Raw genomic sequence first — 18,939 nt, 5'->3', positions numbered from 1 at the left:
CATTTAACAAAAAACAAAAATGCCTTCTTCGGCATGCCATGGCATTTTTCTTTACTTTTCTCTTAATCTGAGTGTCTTGTGGCTTATCTCTTGCTTATCTACCACTGATGACGCCTCTTCAAGTGATCCTCCAGTGATTTTACAGTCCCGAAAACCTTTGTGCACTTGCGTACGCCACATGGCAGGTTGGACTCCTTGGCCTCCCCCTCGCACTCGCCAAAGTGCACGACGTAGCTCTGGCGTGTGTGATATTTGTTAAGGCAGTTGCTGCACTTGAGTGACTTTCCATGCATTTTGGCAATGTGCGATTCAAGACGTCGCTGCGACTTGACGCTCTTTGGGCACTGGCTGCAATTGAACTCGGATTCTTCGGTGTTGGTGGACTCGCAAGTGGAGGTCAACATTTCACGCTTGTGTGGTTGCACTGAGGGGTTTACTGCATCCATGTCGACGAAAGGGTAGCTCTGCGATGCATTAATGATGTTGCCATTCGAGATGTTGGCAGACTCCGACTCCTTTCGTTCCTTTATCTTTTTGGGACGAGGGAAAATCCATTTTTCTGCGTCTGACAAGAGCGAGACTATGGGCTCCGCTTGGCTTTTCTTGGGCGAAGACACAGCCTCATCTTTGAGGGTCTCGGACAGCTTCTTGCTCTTTTTGGGCGAAGGCACAGCCACATCATTGAGGGACAACTTCTTGCTGTTCTTGGGCGAAGGCACTGCCATATCATTGAGGGTCTCCGACAGCTTCTTGCTCTTCTTGGGCGAAGGCACTGCCACATCGTTGAGGGTCTCGGACAGTTTCTTGCTCTTCTTGGGCGGAGACACGGCCCCATCAGCCACATCAATGAACTCGTCTTCCGCTTCTTTATTCTTGCTACGCTTGCTGGAAGGTCCATCTGCTCGTATTATCTGCCGTTTGGAAGATCCTTCTACATCGGGATAAGACGCATGGGAGCTCAAATGATAATTTAGCGACTGTTTGCTGGCCAGTGACTTTTCGCATTTGTGGCACTTGAATATCTTTGGTTTGTCAATGCCATGGGACGTGGACATGTGTCGTTGCATCGTCTTGACGGACGGCTGCTCGGCATCACAAATGCTGCAGGTAAGCTGACTACTCGACGGTATTGGCTCGCCGTTCGGCTTTGGCGTCGAGGCACTCGAACCATTGATGGCAAAGGTGTAGTCCACGTTGGCAACACTCTTGTTCTTTTTGTGCTCGTTCAAGGCTCTGATGCCGGTTATTGACTCATCATGGTCTTCGTTCTCCAATGGTTTCAATGGAGTTTGTACCTTCAGTGAAGTCTTCTGGGATTTTACAGGAGTCTGTGGCGTGGATGGTGTCTGCTGCTTAGCTGGTGTCTGTGGCTTAGAAAAACAAGTATGTTGCTTAACAAGCGAAGTCTGTGCCGGGACAGAACTCTTTTCCTCTATAATTTCGATATCATCGTCAACATCCTCTGCGGAAGGAGTGTTGTCCACTTTCACATTAACTACAGACTTTCTCCTTTTCTTCACAGTCGGCACCTCCTTGTCGTCAGTCTTAGCCCGGCCAGCTGCGCCCTTATCCTTTGGCTGCTCTTCTATGCCATGGACAGTCTTGGCGTGCTCCTTGAGGGTTTTGGCAACCCCAAACGACTTGGTGCACATTGGGCAAGAGTAAATCCTGGGACGCATCTGTCCATGGACTTGAATGTAATGCTGCTTCATTAGCTTTTGTAGCTTCACTTTAAAGTCGCAACGACGGCATTCAAATATGTCAGGAATAATCACGTTGTTCTGCGGCAGTTCCTTCTCCTCCGCTTCGCTCTCCTCCTCCTCTGAATCGGCAGCAGTAGCGGCAACGGGACTAAAAAAACTCAGCACTGAGTTGTTTTTCTTGTCAATTGTTTTTGCTGGCTTCAATACCACAGAGTTCTCAAGAATGTCCGAGTCTGTCTTTCCTTTGGAAAGTTTAGGCTGTTCTGCCTCGAATATAGCAAGCGGCTGCAATGTGCCAAGACCAGGCATAGATAAGCTGCGCTTCTTGATGGGCTGCTTTTTCTTTTTTACCTCCTCCTCAGACTGCACTACATCTACTTCATCGTTGATGGCGTTCTTTTTTTTGCCGCCCGAAGTGGAGAGGCCCTTGTCGACAAATTCCTGAATTTTCTGTATTGTGCGCTCGCATTGAACGAATTTCGAGAAGCAAATGTAGCACACCTTGATGGCCAAAGTAGGCGGTATCTGGAAAAGAAATTTGTTCCAATTATCTATCCCGTAGGCCGCCCTTTTGTTGCTGTTTTCTGTCGCCTGTACTTACATTACGTTGTGTGATGGCGTGTAGAACATCGCTAACTTTGTTGCCAAAATACGCCTTTTTGGACGATAAAATCTGTGCGGGTTCATTGCTACTGCCGCAGTAGTCGCAAATTACTTCCTTTTTGGCATTCACCATATTGTTTAAAACAATATATTATAGAAAAACAATGAAAATCAGCGCGATACGCAGACCTGCACGTTTTTTTAGTAACCAGTGTGACCGAAGTGTGATAAAGTATAGCGTCTGAGCCTACAAAATATACGATCATAAATAGAAAATTAGGTCTTTCTTTCCCAACACTGATAAGTTTCTAGTTTAAATTTGTTTTCCAGTTGTTTTGGCGCCATAAAGTAAATGAATCGATAAGCATTAATTTAAATAATTTATTGAATACAATAAAGTTGCGTATGAGTTGTTTCTTTTGTAAAATGTTTTTCAAATATTATTTTCTAAAATATGTGACTTTGTACAAAATACTATTTATACATAGATATACGCCGAAAATTGTTCCTCTCCATTGCACACACTCGAATTGTTTCACTCATTTTTGTTTTTGTTCTTGCAAAGGTTTGATTTGATTTGATTTTAAATTGAAAATATATTAGTCCATGTGTGTGGTGTGTGTGTGTGCAGTGACGACGTGCTCTTAGTGTGAATTATATTTTTGTTTCGACTAAATAATAGCTAGGCCATAAATGTACAATTTATATGGTGGATTTCGGTGGATTTTCAAGGGGGTTTTGGATTCAAGCAGGATCAAAGAAGGTGAGCAAAATAAAATTAATTTGCAAAGGCCGTTTATTTGTAAAAAGCAGGGCAAATCAATTATGAAGGCAAATTCTATAAATCATTTTTAATTAATTAATTAACAACTAACTTAGGAGTGTATGACAAAAAGCATTTTCCTATTCCAATGGCAGCGCCACGAACGGGACGAGGGGGTTGGGCGGGTCTTAACCACTAAGCATTGCTTGTATTTGTAATGGGGGATGGGTTGGGGGTTGAGGATAAATGAAAAGTGTAGTGATTTTTGCTGGTACAAAACGAGGAAGAGGGTCGGTCGCCATTGATAACGTTAAAAGCTAAATTAAGTCTATGACCTATTTATTTCTTTACTTAAATATGCATGACGCCACACAGAGGCCACTACCGTCGCATCGTTGCCCAATCTTCGTCTTCGTCGTCACCGCCAGCTGCATGAGCTCCAAACTTGCAATCACTTTAGCATCATTGTCCCTAGTACTTTGAGGAGTGAGTTTGTTGTTGTTGGTTGGTTGGTTGTTGTTGTGGTTTCTGTTCTGTTTCTCTGGTTGTTCGCGTCTAGGTGGTTGAAGGTCCTCCAGCCACTGGTTCGTCACCCTTTACGGCCGAGGCATAGCTGCCACTGCCACTGGCACCGCCACCACCACTTGTGGAGCTGCTACTGCCGCCCGGCTTGTCAGTGGCTGTAGATTTTCCATCAGCACTTCCACTAGCACCAGCACCAACGACACTGGGGGGAACGCCAGCAGCACCGCCAATGCTCACGCCACTGTTCAGGCCTAGAGTTTGAGGTGAATCAACTAGAGAATTTGTTTCGATTGTTTGTGTCGGTTAGGATTGTGTTGGGTCTTTGTGGATTTTGTGTGCAATTTGCAAACTGTTCTAAGCACCTTTAATATCCATGGCATAGTGATCCTCCAAGCGCAGATCGTGCCGCTTAATCAACTGGCACTCGGCACCCTCAATCGATGGTATGGAATACACATAAAGATAACCATCCTGCGAGGCAATCAAGAGTCTGCAACAAATACAGGAAACAGCATTAATTTGATAATGGATTGGATTTTTCATTACACTCACCTGAGCTGCTTTTGTATCGTGGCAATGGCGCACATGCGACGCACTCCTGCCTCGGGCAATGAGACCGAAGCAAAAGCCCGTCCCTGGCTGAACACATCGGTCACCTGCGTTGGCAGGTAGCTGGTGACCGTTTTGCTCAAGAATCTAAAAAACGAGTAACTTGCATGAGAGAGTAGATTTTGGTGAGTTGAGTTGAGTGGTTGGTTGGTTGTTGTTGTTGTTGTGGTGGTGTAGGTGGTGGTGTTTTTTGTTTTGAATGAAAGAAAAGAAAAATAGATAAATGTCAAAGCGCCAGACAAAACAAAAAGGAAGAATAGAATATGTCCGAGGGGCAACGCTAACACACCGAAAAATAAATGAAAGATTTTATAGAAGTGAAGTGTGGAGTGCGAAGTCTGTTGTGGAATGAAATGGAGCACACACACCCAAAATTAGATGACCTGATCCTTGCCCATAAACCGTACAAATACAAAATACAAAACACAGGAGTGACAGTGACCTGACCCAGCTTATACGCTTACCCCATCCAATCATCGGTGGATTGCTTCCCATGATCGGCTGTCTCGGCAGCGCTGCGATCCAAGCGAAAGATGTGCACAGTCTCCGTGTTGGAGCTGGATACCAAGTACTCCGAACAGTTGCTAAACGACAGCGAGACAATGGAGACGCAACGCTTGAGGCCACGCCGCAGCTCAAACAGTCGGCTGCCATCCTGGGAGCTGAAAACGCGTATGACCGTGCCGCGTTCGCTGGCGGTGGCTATTTCCGTGCCCGAGGGGCTGAATGCTATGGCCGCCAGTGGTGTGTCGTGGGCTGGTATCATGGTCTTGGCATGCAAGTTGATGGCATCAAAGATCTGCACTTCGCCAGAGGTGACGCTGCCCGGATAGGCCAGATAGCAGTGCTCCGAGGACGAGGACAGAGCGCACAGACCCAACGGATTGCAGGGCGTGTCCCGTATGGTGTGCACCACCTTCATGTCCTGTATGTTGTGAATGTAGAGCGACTCCTCCAGGCAGACAATCAGGCGCTCCCGATTCAGCTTCACCGCCAGAATTGTGTTCGCGTACGAGTAGTTGCAGATCTCGCTCTGCTTCTTGAAGTGGCACACCTTCAGCTTGCGCGGCGCCCGCTGCGACACAATGGCCACCAAGGAGCTCTCGAACAGCCGCTCGATGAGGAATAGCTCATCGCTCTTGGTGTGATATATTTTGTCCAGTGTTGAGTCCACGGAGCCCAGGCTGTACAGGCTGTAGCCCCCGCTGGTGGCGACTGCAAGCGATCTACAGGGGGAGTGGCAGTAAAAACAAAAACCATGAAAAATCACAAAAATCTTCGAGAAGAGTTCCATTTCCTTCCTTACGTTATGTTTTGATTGAAGTTGACAAATACTTCGCCCGCATCGACATCGGGTCGGCCCAGCAGGCTCATCATCGTGCTGTGTGCAGTGTGCAACGGGTGCGGGGCGGGGCGGACTGAGGGGCTGCAACAAAATCAAACAAAAACCCTTGCAACATAAGTTTTAGCCACTGTTTTTAGTTCGTTGGCGAATATCTGCGCGGGCAGCGCAATAAATATGTTAATAAATACATGCACGTACATACATGTACGTATGTATGCTCGAATGTACGAATGTACACGTTGGGGATAGGGGCTGGCTGCTCTGCTGATAAAAGCAGCAACAACAAACAAAACACACACGATCTACGTGACTAAGGAGCGCTATTTTACCTCTTTGTGTAGGAAACGTTGGTTGTTCGCTCAATTTAGTATTCCACAGGACCACTCACAAGTTGCAAATTGTATAGTTTACTGAAGCTACGTAATATTTAATGATATTTGGATTTTTTTTGTCGCGCAATTGTTTTTGCTCTGTTTTGCACACACAAACACACCAAAACACCCACACATATGCAACTTGGACAGCAACAGAGCAACCAGGGCGGGCAAATAAAACAGAGCTCATGGTTGTATTTGGCTGGTCAGCCTCAGTGCTGCGAGGTGCCGTTACATACTTTCAGTATATTTCGAGAGTCAGACGGTATATTGATAAGTCCGCGGTCACACTGTGCAAACTATGCAGTTTTTTATATTTTTATTTTTAAGAACTTTTGTCTGAAATAAATTTAAAATGAGCAGCAGCCCATCCAGACGTAGGAAATAATGTGACTCGTGGCTCTGCAATAGAAGAATCGTGCCTTGTTCGAGCAAGTGTTAACCCAGCAGACGAGTAAAATCGATGCTTAATGCTGTCTTGTCTGCAGCGCACATCCATCCCACATCTTATGAGGATAGATGCATGTGCAATAATAATTAATAGTTAGTTCTACAAAAGCAATAACATACAAATGTCTAGAAATATTTAACCCGCCTGTAACACAGGGAAAGATACTTAATCATTTCTAATTGCCAAAGATGCAGACGGACAGATACCAAAAGCAATAACAAGGTGCTCGAACCAAAATAAATACATGCGCACATACATACATACACACAGAGCGATATGTATTACTGTTGATTTTTCGTTTATTAGCCATATTCGTTTGTACTTCAAATCTGTACTTCGGCTGATTACACAAAAGAGATCCTCTACAATTCTTTATGTAAGTATGTTAAGTATGTAAACAGACACCTTGGGGGATTGTAAGTGTGACGTTTGCCAAGAGTGATAAGGAAATGGTGAGCGCTTATCTTTCATCTCCAACCTGGCTGCTGCTGGTAGTCCCGTGTCGCCACCTCCTACTCTACCCCCCATCGTGTTCGCTTGCGCGCTTTTTTTTCCCTCTGACTTTTCTAATCAGCGTCGTCAGCGCTGTGCGTCGTGATTTGTAGTACCGTTAGCTTTGGGTTTTGGTACTCCACGCACGGTACCGTTATCACAGTCTGGTCTGCCCTGTGGTGTGTGTTTGTACTTTTCCACCGTTCGTCGTGGGGTGTTCCGTTCCATTCCGTACAGTCAGCCCACAGTCCGCGGCAGAGAGACGGAGACCAAGTAGGTTCGCCACCCATTGCATTTTTAATTGCATATTGTATATGTATGCATTTGTGCGCACCTTCCGCTCATTCTCATTAGGCATTGGTGCCGCACAGTGGTACAAACTCACGCAAAACTCCAATAGAAAAGAATGTTACGCAGGCGTTTCGAGTATCAGTGTCTGTGAACCACAGTGCGGCGCGTTTTGTTCATTAATTTTACAGCACGACAAGTTAAACTATTACCCTCTCAATCCGCCAGCTCAAATTCTCGAATATGTCCGACGGAGTGAGCATATTGCACATCAAGCAGGAAGTAGACACATCCTCGGCCGGAGCAGCCTGCTACAGTCCCACCTCCAAGGCAGCGACGGCGCAGAGCAACTCCTGCAACAGCAATAGCGGAATGAAGTCCTCCCCTTCCGTGTCACCAGAGCGGCAGCTGTGCAGCTCAACGACGTCTTTATCCTGCGATCTCCACAATGTTTCGCTGAGCAACGATGGCGACAGCATCAAGGGCAGCGGTGCGGGCAGTGGCAGCGGCGGGGGAGGCGGCAGTGGCGGAGGATCTGCCATCAATACCAGTGCCAATGCTGGCTCCGTTCGAGATGAGTTGCGTCGCCTGTGCCTGGTGTGCGGGGATGTGGCGTCAGGGTTCCACTATGGCGTCGCCAGCTGCGAGGCCTGCAAGGCCTTCTTCAAGCGCACAATCCAGGGAAACATCGAGTACACGTGTCCAGCGAACAACGAGTGCGAGATAAACAAGCGACGGCGGAAGGCTTGCCAGGCCTGTCGCTTCCAAAAGTGCCTTCTCATGGGCATGCTCAAGGTAACCTTGACGAACCCATTTCTAATCATTCTTCGGCTTCTAATTATTCACCAATTTGTGCTATCACAGGAGGGCGTGCGCTTGGATCGAGTGCGAGGTGGGCGGCAAAAGTATCGACGCAATCCCGTCTCGAACTCGTACCAGACCATGCAGCTGCTCTACCAGTCCAACACCACGTCGCTGTGTGATGTAAAGATACTTGAAGTGCTCAACTCTTACGAGCCGGATGCCCTCAGCGTTCAGTCGCCATCACAGCAGCCACACACGACCAGCGGCTGCAATGATGAGGCCTCCTCCTCGTCGGGAAGCATTAAGCTAGAGAGCAGCGGCGGTGGAGGTGGCAGTGTCAGCAGTGTGAGCGTCACGCCCAATGGAACATGCATTTTCCAGAACAACAACAACGATCCCAATGAGATACTCAGCGTGCTGAGCGACATCTACGACAAGGAGCTGGTTAGCGTGATTGGCTGGGCCAAGCAGATTCCCGGCTTCATAGAGCTCCCTCTCAACGATCAGATGAAGCTGCTGCAAGTGTCATGGGCGGAGATCCTCACACTCCAGCTGACGTTCCGGTCGCTGCCCTTCAATGGGAAACTCTGCTTCGCCACCGACGTCTGGATGGACGAGCTGCTGGCCAAAGAGTGCGGCTACACGGAGTTCTACTATCACTGTGTTCAGATTGCCCAGCGCATGGAGCGGATATCGCCACGTCGCGAGGAGTACTATCTGCTGAAGGCTCTGCTCCTGTCCAACTGTGACATTCTGCTCGACGATCAGAGTTCCCTGCGCGCCTTTCGCGACACCATACTCAATTCGCTGAACGATGTCGTCTACCTGCTGCGCCACTCCTCCGCTGTCTCGCATCAGCAGCAGCTGCTGCTCATTCTGCCCTCGCTGCGGCAGGCGGACGACATCCTGCGACGCTTCTGGCGTGGCGTGGCACGCGATGAAGTAATCACGATGAAAAAGTTGTTTCTGGAAATGCTCGAACCGCTGGCCAGGTGAAAGAAACATCGTAGAAGTCTAGTTGATCTAGTTAAGATAAGTTTGGGTGCAAATATAGACTTAAGATTGGACCTACTCCTTGTATACTAGTGTGCCTAGAGTCTAGAGTGTGTGTTTAAGCCGTAGAGTAAGCAATTGTAATTGTAAATACAATACATAGTTAGTAAATTACTTGTCCGGAGTATGATTAGATTGAAAAGAAGAAAAACGTTCTCTCTTTTTATTGTTAGCCCCGACTTAAAGCTAAAATTTACACTGGTTTAACTGGATGCAGGACAAAGTGCAGGCTTAGATCTACTCCCCCCCCCCACCAATGTGATCCATGGACTTATGGCATACGTGACTTATAATTAGTGCTATATCGATGGTCAATATTTACATTGTTTTTGCAGACTAGAGACGTTGCGTTACCAACTCCAAATGTTAGTTTTGGACCTTGGCATACAGGCACACACGAATTTACACTACATCTTAGACATATACACAGACAGATCTAGGAGTAATAGTTAGAGGCGACTTCGCTGCAAGTCGGGCGAATCAAAGTACTTGTTGGAGCTCTCTTGGAATCTATCGCTGCGCGCCAGTTCGTTGCGAAAGTAGGAGATAGTCTGCCGCAGACCCTTTTCGAGCGGCACCTTTGGCTCCCACTTCAGATAGTGGCGTGCGCGTGTTATGTCCGGCTTGCGTCGCTGTGGATCATCCTCGACGGCTTTGGTCTGCTTGATCATGCTCGGTCCGCCCACCAATTGCTTGATGATTTGGGCAAAATCCTCGATGCTCTGCTCCACGGGATTGCCCAGATTCACCGGCTGCGTGTAGTTGGATGCCATCAGAGCAATCATGCCATCAACCAGATCCGAAACGTACTGGAAGGAGCGCGTCTGCCGACCGTTGCCATAGACAGTGATGGTCTCGTTGCGCAGAGCCTGAAGAATGAAATTGGACACCACGCGGCCATCGTTCATGTGCATCCTCGGTCCGTACGTATTGAAAATGCGAGCCACACGAACTTGAACCTTTTCCTGCCAACAGAAACACAATGATTAAAGACATTATTCGAAGCAACAGATTGGTGCAGAGATGTTAGAGAAATCTTATCTCGATCCCCCATGCGGAACGTGAAACGTTGCACGCCAATTACAGCAGGCTAGTCGCTTCAGCATTCACAGAATTCCAATTCAAATCGTTTAATGCTTGAGTGGAGATCACATGAAATCAGGAAAATACTGCATCACATCTGGATGCGAGCCAGAAATGCAAAGTGCCGTCAAACCCATTCCCTTGCCTCTTTCACACTTACCTGTTTGGCGTACGCATAGCTCAGGGTCTCGGAGACACGCTTGCCCTCGTCATAGCAGGCACGTGGTCCAATTGGATTCACATGGCCCCAATAGGTCTCTGGCTGCGGATGAACTGTCGGATCGCCGTACACTTCCGAGGTGCTGGCAATCAGCACTTTGGCCATCACACGCTTGGCCAGTCCCAGTACATTGATGGTGCCCATGGTGTTTGTCTTGATGGTCTTCACCGGATTGTACATGTAGTGCGGTGGGGAGGCCGGCGAGGCCAGGTGGTAGATCTCGTCAATCTCAATGAACAGCGGATTGACAATGTCATGGTGGATGAGCTCAAAGTTCTCGTGTCCCAGCCAGTGCGCCACATTGCGCTTGCGACCAGTGAAGAAGTTGTCCACCACAATCACTTCGTGGCCCTGGATCATCAGATCATCCACGAGATGGGAGCCCACAAAGCCGGCTCCTCCGGTGATGAGAATTCTCTTGCGATTTTTGTAGTTTAAATATTTAACTTTGGGGTATTTGCGAGGCGTGCTGGTCTGGAGCGAGCGGATTTGCTCCTCCAACTGGGCCAATTGTTCTTTGGTGCGCAGCAGCTCCGCCCGCTGCTCTTTGATAAGGGAACTGTGGGCTTCGTACGCATTCTGCAGGCTCCTTTGCACAGCATCTTCGGTGGGTGGCCACTGGCCCTGCTGCTCCTCCTCGATGGGTCTGGATAGCCGTCCCACACCCACCGCCACTCCAACAGAAGGCACTCCGGCGGTGGAGGCGCTGATCGCTCTGTACAAGTAAACGACCAGCAGCAGGGAGAACGATGCTGCGGCTACTATTTTTAGTCGCTTCTTTGTTGCTGTCATCATCGTGACGATGACGTTTTTCTTGCTTTGCGAGAACTAGACTGCTTGCCAATGCTTATCAGCGACTGGAATCGCCACATTGCATTCTTATTGTTTAATTTTTTTAGTTTTGTATAAAAACAATCCAGTCAATGTTATCAGCAGTGCGACCGCGGAGTTATCGATAAAACATACCACCTGGCCCTCAAAAATATACCAAAGCATACTTCATTCTCAAAACAAACCGGTTGAAACGGTAATTTTGCCCATACTTGCTCTTGTTGAAGCTATGTAAGAACAAATTATTGACCATGGCGACATACGATACTGTCACTCACGTGCTAAGTCATCAGTACCATGAATTTTGTTCTGGTGGATCGGATTTATCTAATATTACAATATGCATTGGACATGCTCTCTGCATTGTCCTCCAAGTCCATAGCACCCACAAAAATATAGAGCTTAGAAAAATAGTGAAAATTAGTGTTTGCAGTGCTGTAAAACAACTGTCAGCCCGAACATAAATACCGACCTCGTATAGTATTTTACTTATCGGTAGGTTCCAGTCAGCTGCTCGTATTTTTTGCGATTCATTGCAATTTATATTTTGTTGAAAATAACAATAATTAAGAAGTGCAGAACATGCCGAACGACAAACCGGCCTCACCCGATGCGGACGACAATGCACAGGACCTTAAGGAGTCGGCCAAAGACGTGATGGCGGCCTCAGAGGAAATGCTGGAAAAAGTCCTTGCCGGCTTAAAAATGCACGACTCGGAGAACGAGAATGAGGCATTGGCGCAGGAGGATCAGACCACAAATGGCGGCAACTCTGTGTCGGCTGCAAGTAAGTTTTTCCACTTCAACACCCCAAACCACCAGGAGGAGCCATTTTCCCGAAATATGAAAGAATGAGGTTAGGTTTGGCCAGGAAACAGTTTTGGCGGTGGAAGGAGGAGGAGCCACACGCACATGAGATACAATATTAAAATCAATACCTCCGATTCCCTTTCAGGCAAGCAGCAGGCCTTAATGCAGGCCGTCTCCGACGTGGTGGCTAGCCGACAGGCGAAAAAGTTTGCCTTCTGGTCCACACAGCCAGTGACAAAGTTGGACGAGCAGGTGACCACCAATGAGTGCATTGAGCCAAACAAGGAGGTCGCCATGATTCGGGCCGATCCGTACACTTTGCCCGGCGGCTTCAAGTGGGTCACATTGGATCTCAATGACACCAATGACCTGAAGGAGCTGTATACGCTGTTGAACGAGAATTATGTTGAGGACGATGACGCCATGTTTCGATTCGACTATCAGCCGGAGTTTCTCAAATGGTCGCTGCAGCCACCTGGCTGGAAGCGGGACTGGCATGTCGGTGTGCGTGTCGAGAAGTCCGGCAAGCTTGTGGGCTTCATCTCAGCCATTCCGAGCAAACTCAAGGCCTACGACAAGGTCCTAAAAGTGGTCGACATAAACTTCTTGTGCGTGCACAAGAAACTGCGGAGCAAGCGGGTTGCCCCGGTCTTGATACGTGAGATAACGCGACGCGTTAACCTGACGGGTATTTTCCAAGCTGCCTACACTGCCGGAGTGGTGTTGCCCACGCCAGTGGCCACCTGTCGCTACTGGCATCGTTCGCTGAATCCCAAGAAGCTGGTGGATGTGCGCTTCTCGCACCTGGCCCGCAACATGACCATGCAACGCACTGTGAAGCTGTACAAACTGCCAGATCAGACCAAGACCAAGGGCTATCGTCGCATCACGGCCAAGGACATGGACAAGGCCCACAAGCTGCTCGAGGACTATCTGAAGAAATTCTCCCTCTCCCCAGTATTCAGCAAAGAGGAGTTCCGTCACTGGTTCACACCCAGGGAGGGCATCATCGACTGCTTCGTGGTGGCGGATGAGAAGGGAAATATCACCGATCTGACCAGCTACTATTGTCTGCCATCCTCTGTGATGCACCATCCCGTGCACAAGGCTGTCCGTGCCGCCTACTCCTTCTACAATGTCTCGACGAAAACCCCCTGGCTGGACCTGATGAACGATGCATTGATATCGGCCCGTAATGTCCAAATGGATGTCTACAACGCCCTCGATCTGATGGAGAACAAAAAGTACTTTACACCATTGAAATTCGGTGCTGGCGACGGAAACCTGCAATATTATTTGTACAACTGGCGATGCCCGGCCATGCAGCCGGAGGAAATAGCCCTGATCCTCATGTAAGAAGACCCAAACACTCGCACTTTCTCACATCAGTCTTATCTACATTCTCGCCCAGTTTGAATCACGTACGTTGATCAAAATTCCCCCACATCCCTTCCCCAGCCACAGCTGTGCTGAAAGTCAAACTTTTCTATATTCACTTGCGGTCGGGCGGGGCGTTTCTTTGCTTAGCTTCTCTTTACCAAATTTTATAAGAATAATGCAGTTGGCAATTGCCAGGCTTGAATATTTTGTACGAATAAAAACAACAAGCGAATTGTCGAATTGTCAAATTTAACATTATCATTAACAAATTGTTGAATATATTGGCAGCTATCGATATCGATGTAACAATTTAATCAATATGGCAGCGCTAGAACATTGCATCGGTGTGGCAGCGCTAGAACATTGCATCGGTGTGGCAGCGCGGGGAGAAAAAGCGCGCGCTCAGCAAAACACATACTTGTGTGTGCGTGTCGGTGTGTTTTTCTAAATGTTTTAATTTAAATTGTTAGCCATGGATGATCCAATCTTCAAGCAGAAATATGAAAAGTATAAGCTGCGCGTCAAAGTGTGGGAAAGGGATTTCAAGAAGAAGCGTGGCCGTGTGCCCTCCAAGGTGAGATCGAATCCCACCCCACAGAGTCGCAATCTGTAATTTGTTTATTTGTTTGTTTTTTGCGGACAGTACGACATACGCGAGGCCGGCCAGGACATACGCGACTCCTACAAGATGTACTACAAGCTAAAGACCTCATTTCTGGAGGAGACCCTCAACGACGTGCTCAGCGAGGATGGCTTCGACGTCCTGGAAATGTCCCAGGCCAGCGAGCTGGGAGTCAGTCTGCTGGACAACGACATCAGCATGCAGAACGCGCCCCAACTACCGATGGACATATCCTCGATTGTGGACCAGCAAGCGGCGAGTGGAGGAGGCTTCTCCAATCTGGAAGAGCTGCCCAATCCTCAGGCCCTGACAAACCTCGTAAATCGTGATGAAAATCATGTCATAAGGAAATTCGAAGCCGTCGAAGAGCTGCCCATCAATCGAAATGCCTGGGGCACAGATGTCAGCAAGAAGCCGCAGGGAGAGGAGCCATTGACTCCCTCGTTGCCACACGAACAGCCAAAGCAGCGGGCGGCCGGCTTGAAGCCAAGCCTCAGTGCCAAACTATTTGAATCTACACGCGGCTTTGCCAAGCGCAATCCCCGCAAGCCACTCTCCCGCAGTTCCTCCAATGTGTCCTCCTCTGCCTCGTCAGACAGCCGGCCTAGGCACGATGATCTCGCCGAGGAACTGCCCGACTTTGAGACAATTCTCATACGCAAAGCGCAGGAATACAAAGAGAAAGAGCTTGCCCTGGCTGCCACGCCACATCTAGCCACGGAGCAACACAAAGGTGCCATCAAGACGCACGTAGACGAAGGCTGGCTGCAAAGGAACACCGAGGAGAACACTCTCGATGCAGCGACAGCGCCAGAGCCCAATAACAATGCCGATCATCAGCCTAAGAAAGTCAACTACGGCCTGGCAAACATCGATCTGAGCATGCTGCGGTCAAGCGAGAGTCTGGAGAAGCAGCAGCCTCAGCCTGAAGTGAAGGCAGAGCCGGTGGCAAAAGCACCTGCAGAGCAGGAAACGGACAGCGATTCCGACTCTGTGGTGGCCGAAAGTGACGAGGAGCCCGAACCGCAGGAGTATCGGCAGTTGGCCAAGCGGCGAAAGGTTGCACCAGAGGCGGAGGCGGAGGCAGAGGTAGAAGTTATAGTAGCAGCAGCTAGCACCGAGCCTATGGAAGTCTCCTTACCGGAACCTGAAGAGAAGGAGGAGTCCATACTCAAAGACTTTTCTGCGGATGAGGAGGAGCAAGACGCCACCTATGAGCCGGAGGAAGGGAAGAAAGCCAAGGCAAAGCGTAAGCAAGCAGCGGGAAAAAGACAAACCACCCAACCCAAGGCAGAGAAGAAGCCAAAAGCAGAGAAGCAGCCAAAGGCAGAGAAGAAACCAAAGGCAGAGAAGAAAACAAAGCCAGTGAAGAAGCCAAAGGCAGAGAAGAAGCCAAAAGCAGCGGCAGAGCCCGAACCACAGGAAGAGGAGGAAGAACCGAGCCAGCCATTGGATCCAGAAGATCTCAAGTATATGCTCGCCCTGGAGGCGGGCGAAGTAACCTCCGTGCCACGCATTAATGCCCAGGAACTGGAACAGGCAGACGTCACAGCCCAGCGCTACATAAACACCTTTGCCACGCCTATAATGGCAGCAGGATCCGGACTAGCAGGTGGCAACTTCCCCGTGAATGAGAAGCGAGCTGCAGCCAGAAAGAAGCTGGAGGAGCGCGTGGCCTCGGGCAAACTGAACGAGAACTTTGTGACCATCAACATACAGAAGAAGAAATTTGTGCGGGGCAAGAAGTCCGTGAACTTTACCAAGTACAAGAAGCAGCAGTGGCGCCACAAGAAGCACATTGCGGCTCTGTCTGGCCCGGACATGGACATGGGCGGCTGTGATGGCGGAGTGTTGACCTGCTTCCAGTGCGGCGGCGTCGGCCACTTTGCCCAGCAGTGCAAGATGAAGGGCGACAGTCTGCTGCCGCTTTCCGCGCAGCTGGAAGAGGATCCCTCGCCCTTTCCCACGCTGGCCGAGGCACAGGAAATGGCCTCGCAGGGCGCCCTGGTGGCGCACAGTCGCAACATTGAGCGTCTGCCGCAGGCGGCCAATGCGGCAATTCTGCAAATCGAAGAGGAGGAGTCTGAGGAGAGTGAGGAGGAGGAGGAGGAGAGTCACAGTGATGGCGCAGAGGGGCAGCCTTGTCCAGACCCAGACTGGTCTAGCGATGAACCGGATATAGACTTTGAAGCGTTGGATGCTGCTGTGGCAGCGTCACAGTCGCAGGCACCAGCTTCCCCCATTAAGACCTATGTGGGCCACAAGATTCCCGAAGAGTTTCTCAAACAAGCTGGCCTGGATGCCGCCTCCACTTCGGGCGGCGCCAGTCGCAGCCAGCATGGCGGCGTGCAGCCGCTGTACGATCTGCTGCCCGATGGCAGTGTGCAGGAGGCAACACCCGAGGTCCTGGAAGCCCTGCACATGTTTGGCCACAGCAACTTTCGCAAAGGTAAAGCCATAACAGCAATCAGGCATCACATTTTTGAGTCATTTTGTTTGTTAATTTGCAGGTCAGGATCGTGCCATTATGCGCACACTCTCGGGACTGTCCTCTTTGGTCACCCTAAGCACGGGCAGTGGCAAGTCGCTGTGCTACCAGTTGCCTGCGTATCTGTACAACCGGCAGAGGGGTGCCATCACGCTGGTCATCTCGCCGCTGGTGTCGCTGATGGAGGATCAGGTGACGGGAGTGCCCCACTTTCTGCGCGCCCACTGCCTGCACACCAACCAGACGCCCCAGCAGCGCATAAAGGTGCAGGAGATGATTGCCAACGGGGAGATAGACATTCTGCTTGTGTCGCCCGAGGCTGTGGTGTCGGGGGAGCGGGCCACAGGCTTTGGTGCCATTCTGCGCAAGCTGCCGCCTATTGCCTTTGCGTGCATCGACGAGGCCCATTGTGTGTCCCAGTGGAGCCACAACTTTCGGCCCAGCTATCTGATGATCTGCAAGGTCCTGAAGAAAAATCTTGGCGTACAGACAGTGCTGGGTCTGACCGCCACAGCCACGCTGCCCACGAGGATGAGCATCATCCGTCACTTGGGCATCACGGATGGGGAGCGGGGCATCATTAGTGACACTCCGCTGCCAGATAATCTGATCCTATCCGTGTCCAAGGATGAGAACCGCGATGCAGCACTGCTTCAGCTGCTGAACAGTGAGAGGTAAGCCATAGTTTGTACATCATCCAACCTTTACGTAACACTTTCTTTGCAGATTCGAGTCTTGCCAGTCGATCATCATCTACTGCACGCGTCGTGATGAATGCGAGCGGATTGCCGGCTTCATACGCACCTGCGTGCAGGATCGCAGAAAGCCAGCAGGTGGCCAGGAGCAGGGCAAGAAGCGCAAGCGCGTAAACTGGCAGGCCGAGCCTTACCATGCGGGTATGCCAGCATCGCGACGACGCACCATCCAGAAGGCTTTTATGGGCAATGAGCTGCGCATTGTGGTGGCCACCATTGCCTTTGGCATGGGCATCAACAAGCCGGACATTCGAGCCGTCATCCACTACAATATGCCGCGCAATTTCGAGAGCTACGTGCAGGAGATTGGACGCGCTGGTCGCGATGGCTTGCACGCCCATTGCCATCTCTTTCTGGACGCGAGGGGCGGCGATCAGGGCGAGCTGCGGCGTCATGTATACGCCAATTCCATTGATCGCCATGTGATAAGGAAGCTGCTGCAAAAGATCTTTGTGCCCTGCAGCTGTGAGAAGCAATTGCCGAAGGGAGCAGCACCCGCACCCGTCCCAGCATTAGAGGCTGACGGAACACGGCATCATGTCTGTCCGGGGCATGAGATTGGCTTCTCTGTGGAGAAGACTGTGGAAACTCTGGACATTCCCGCCGAGAATATATCCACGCTGCTCTGCTACATGGAACTCGAGCCGCGTTGGTGCATAAATGTCCTCAGCTCGGCGTATATCATGGCCAAGGTGATATCCTACGGTGGACCAAAGTATTTGAAGTAAGTGTGGCACAATCTTTGGGTGAAACCAATCCTCTTTACATTCTCTCCTTCGGCAGGCATGCAGCCAAAGAGTGTCCGCCGCTGGCCATGGCCATTGCCCTGCAGATCAAGGACAAGAGCTTCAAGGATGACTCGAATATCATTGAGTTTTCGGTGACGGACATTGCCGCTGGCATTGGCTGGAACAGCGGTGTGGTTAAGTATCAGCTGAAGGATCTGGAGTGGATTAAGGGTACGACTAACATTGAAGATTTCGTGTGAAACGTTTCTGACATTTTCGCTCATTCCTAGTTGGTGGCTTCCCAAAGCGTTCGCCCATCACGGTCAGCTTCTATGATTTGGGTTTCCGCATTAAGGTTCCCGGGGACTTCACCGAAACGGAGATCGACAGTGCCCTGGACACGCTCTACACGCGCTCCGTCAAGCAGGAGAAGACGCAGCTGATTCAGCTGCAGTACGTGGCCCATGGCCTTTCTGCCGTGGCCTACAGTTCGTGTGGTCACTGCTGCAGTGCGGACTTTCCGCAGGATCGTTGCACACAACTGAAGGCCATTGTGAGGAATTACTTCCAGAACGACTATCCGCAGGACCTTCAACTGGAGATTGAGCCCAGCAATGTTCCGGATGAGAGCATCGTGGATGATGTTCATTCCCTGATCAACATGTATCCCGACAACACATTTACGGGACGGAATATTGCGCGCATATTCCATGGCATTACGAGTCCAAACTACCCGGCCGTCATGTGGGGACGTTGCAAGTTCTGGCGCGCCCACATGAAGGTCGACTTTAATCGTATTCTCCTGTTGGCCAATCAGGAGATAATCAAACGGCGTACTTGAGTCAGAACTGACATTGTCCTTTGTTCCTTTTAAAAATAGCTGTAGCCAAGCGGCATCGTTAAGTCTGTTTAAATAAAGTAAAATATGTAGAGATTAAAGTCGATCAATTAAAGTGCCGCTTATCGCATAAAAGTATCGATATTTTTCACAATTACCATGTGAGTCGATAAA

General features: G+C 49.7%; 6 protein-coding genes across 13 annotated transcripts; 3 read left to right on the top strand and 3 right to left on the bottom strand.

Annotated features, from left to right (window-relative positions):
• Positions 1 to 55: 55 nt before the first annotated feature.
• LOC117589196 (zinc finger protein CG2199) lies at positions 56 to 2,540 on the bottom strand. 2 transcript variants are annotated; one of them, XM_034280923.1, is made up of 3 exons: positions 2,305 to 2,540; positions 723 to 2,228; positions 56 to 620 (listed from the first exon to the last, which is right to left on the bottom strand). In XM_034280923.1, exons 1-3 carry the CDS (start codon positions 2,437 to 2,439, stop codon positions 99 to 101), a joined length of 2,163 nt encoding a protein of 720 aa, XP_034136814.1. In that variant the 5' UTR covers positions 2,440 to 2,540; the 3' UTR covers positions 56 to 98. The 2 variants fall into 2 exon arrangements, with proteins under 2 accessions (XP_034136814.1, XP_034136813.1); XM_034280922.1 differs by having other exon boundaries at positions 56 to 2,228; positions 2,305 to 2,539.
• A 544-nt stretch (positions 2,541 to 3,084) lies between these two features.
• On the bottom strand, positions 3,085 to 6,059 carry LOC117589202 (WD repeat domain phosphoinositide-interacting protein 2). Of its 6 annotated transcripts, none has more exons than XM_034280931.1 (6): positions 5,878 to 6,059; positions 5,510 to 5,629; positions 4,668 to 5,429; positions 4,147 to 4,305; positions 3,957 to 4,084; positions 3,085 to 3,866 (listed from the first exon to the last, which is right to left on the bottom strand). In XM_034280931.1, exons 2-6 carry the CDS (start codon positions 5,578 to 5,580, stop codon positions 3,625 to 3,627), a joined length of 1,362 nt encoding a protein of 453 aa, XP_034136822.1. In that variant the 5' UTR covers positions 5,581 to 5,629; positions 5,878 to 6,059; the 3' UTR covers positions 3,085 to 3,624. The 6 variants fall into 6 exon arrangements, with proteins under 6 accessions (XP_034136822.1, XP_034136824.1, XP_034136823.1 ...); XM_034280933.1 differs by having other exon boundaries at positions 3,085 to 3,845; XM_034280932.1 differs by having other exon boundaries at positions 4,147 to 4,290; positions 5,878 to 6,058.
• Positions 6,060 to 6,222: 163 nt separating this feature from the next.
• LOC117589199 (steroid hormone receptor ERR2) lies at positions 6,223 to 9,124 on the top strand. 2 transcript variants are annotated; one of them, XM_034280927.1, is made up of 3 exons: positions 6,223 to 6,749; positions 7,382 to 7,948; positions 8,018 to 9,124. In XM_034280927.1, exons 1-3 carry the CDS (start codon positions 6,618 to 6,620, stop codon positions 8,951 to 8,953), a joined length of 1,635 nt encoding a protein of 544 aa, XP_034136818.1. In that variant the 5' UTR covers positions 6,223 to 6,617; the 3' UTR covers positions 8,954 to 9,124. The 2 variants fall into 2 exon arrangements, with proteins under 2 accessions (XP_034136818.1, XP_034136819.1); XM_034280928.1 differs by lacking the exon at positions 6,223 to 6,749 and adding an exon at positions 7,060 to 7,138.
• A 16-nt stretch (positions 9,125 to 9,140) lies between these two features.
• Positions 9,141 to 11,257, bottom strand: LOC117589201 (UDP-glucuronic acid decarboxylase 1). Its single transcript, XM_034280930.1, has 2 exons — positions 10,254 to 11,257; positions 9,141 to 9,975 (listed from the first exon to the last, which is right to left on the bottom strand). The coding sequence occupies exons 1-2, from the start codon at positions 11,106 to 11,108 to the stop codon at positions 9,460 to 9,462; spliced, it is 1,371 nt and encodes a 456-aa protein (XP_034136821.1). The 5' UTR covers positions 11,109 to 11,257; the 3' UTR covers positions 9,141 to 9,459.
• A 397-nt stretch (positions 11,258 to 11,654) lies between these two features.
• Positions 11,655 to 13,587, top strand: LOC117589200 (glycylpeptide N-tetradecanoyltransferase). Its single transcript, XM_034280929.1, has 2 exons — positions 11,655 to 11,931; positions 12,100 to 13,587. The coding sequence occupies exons 1-2, from the start codon at positions 11,727 to 11,729 to the stop codon at positions 13,308 to 13,310; spliced, it is 1,416 nt and encodes a 471-aa protein (XP_034136820.1). The 5' UTR covers positions 11,655 to 11,726; the 3' UTR covers positions 13,311 to 13,587.
• A 129-nt stretch (positions 13,588 to 13,716) lies between these two features.
• LOC117589195 (ATP-dependent DNA helicase Q4) lies at positions 13,717 to 18,859 on the top strand. The gene is made up of 6 exons (XM_034280921.1): positions 13,717 to 13,908; positions 13,978 to 16,405; positions 16,467 to 17,118; positions 17,171 to 17,923; positions 17,983 to 18,158; positions 18,218 to 18,859. Exons 1-6 carry the CDS (start codon positions 13,807 to 13,809, stop codon positions 18,766 to 18,768), a joined length of 4,662 nt encoding a protein of 1,553 aa, XP_034136812.1. The 5' UTR covers positions 13,717 to 13,806; the 3' UTR covers positions 18,769 to 18,859.
• Positions 18,860 to 18,939: the final 80 nt, after the last annotated feature.

The sequence above is a fragment of the Drosophila guanche genome, unplaced genomic scaffold (assembly GCF_900245975.1).
Source record: "Drosophila guanche unplaced genomic scaffold, DGUA_6, whole genome shotgun sequence".
Lineage (NCBI taxonomy): Eukaryota > Metazoa > Arthropoda > Insecta > Diptera > Drosophilidae > Drosophila > Drosophila guanche.
Note: the sequence above shows the minus strand (reverse complement) of the source record. Positions and strands in the feature narration are given on the sequence as shown.

Excerpts from the sequence above, each read along its gene's own strand:
- LOC117589200 (XM_034280929.1), top strand. The coding sequence starts at position 11,727 with ATGCCGAACGACAAACCGGCCTCACCCGATGCGGACGACAATGCACAG. Across the intron at positions 11,932-12,099 it reads CAACTCTGTGTCGGCTGCAA|GCAAGCAGCAGGCCTTAATG; the intron begins GTAAGTTTTTCC and ends ATTCCCTTTCAG.
- LOC117589196 (XM_034280922.1), bottom strand. The coding sequence starts at position 2,439 with ATGGTGAATGCCAAAAAGGAAGTAATTTGCGACTACTGCGGCAGTAGC. Across the intron at positions 2,229-2,304 it reads ACGCCATCACACAACGTAAT|ATACCGCCTACTTTGGCCAT; the intron begins GTAAGTACAGGC and ends TTTCTTTTCCAG.
- LOC117589199 (XM_034280927.1), top strand. The coding sequence starts at position 6,618 with ATGCGCACATACATACATACACACAGAGCGATATGTATTACTGTTGAT. Across the intron at positions 6,750-7,381 it reads GATCCTCTACAATTCTTTAT|CTCAAATTCTCGAATATGTC; the intron begins GTAAGTATGTTA and ends TCAATCCGCCAG. Across the intron at positions 7,949-8,017 it reads TTCTCATGGGCATGCTCAAG|GAGGGCGTGCGCTTGGATCG; the intron begins GTAACCTTGACG and ends GTGCTATCACAG.
- LOC117589195 (XM_034280921.1), top strand. The coding sequence starts at position 13,807 with ATGGATGATCCAATCTTCAAGCAGAAATATGAAAAGTATAAGCTGCGC. Across the intron at positions 13,909-13,977 it reads GTGGCCGTGTGCCCTCCAAG|TACGACATACGCGAGGCCGG; the intron begins GTGAGATCGAAT and ends TTTTGCGGACAG. Across the intron at positions 17,924-17,982 it reads GGTGGACCAAAGTATTTGAA|GCATGCAGCCAAAGAGTGTC; the intron begins GTAAGTGTGGCA and ends CTCCTTCGGCAG.
- LOC117589202 (XM_034280931.1), bottom strand. The coding sequence starts at position 5,580 with ATGATGAGCCTGCTGGGCCGACCCGATGTCGATGCGGGCGAAGTATTT. Across the intron at positions 5,430-5,509 it reads AACTTCAATCAAAACATAAC|ATCGCTTGCAGTCGCCACCA; the intron begins GTAAGGAAGGAA and ends CTCCCCCTGTAG. Across the intron at positions 3,867-3,956 it reads CTATGCCATGGATATTAAAG|TTGATTCACCTCAAACTCTA; the intron begins GTGCTTAGAACA and ends CAAATTCTCTAG.
- LOC117589201 (XM_034280930.1), bottom strand. The coding sequence starts at position 11,108 with ATGATGACAGCAACAAAGAAGCGACTAAAAATAGTAGCCGCAGCATCG. Across the intron at positions 9,976-10,253 it reads GCTATGCGTACGCCAAACAG|GAAAAGGTTCAAGTTCGTGT; the intron begins GTAAGTGTGAAA and ends TTCTGTTGGCAG.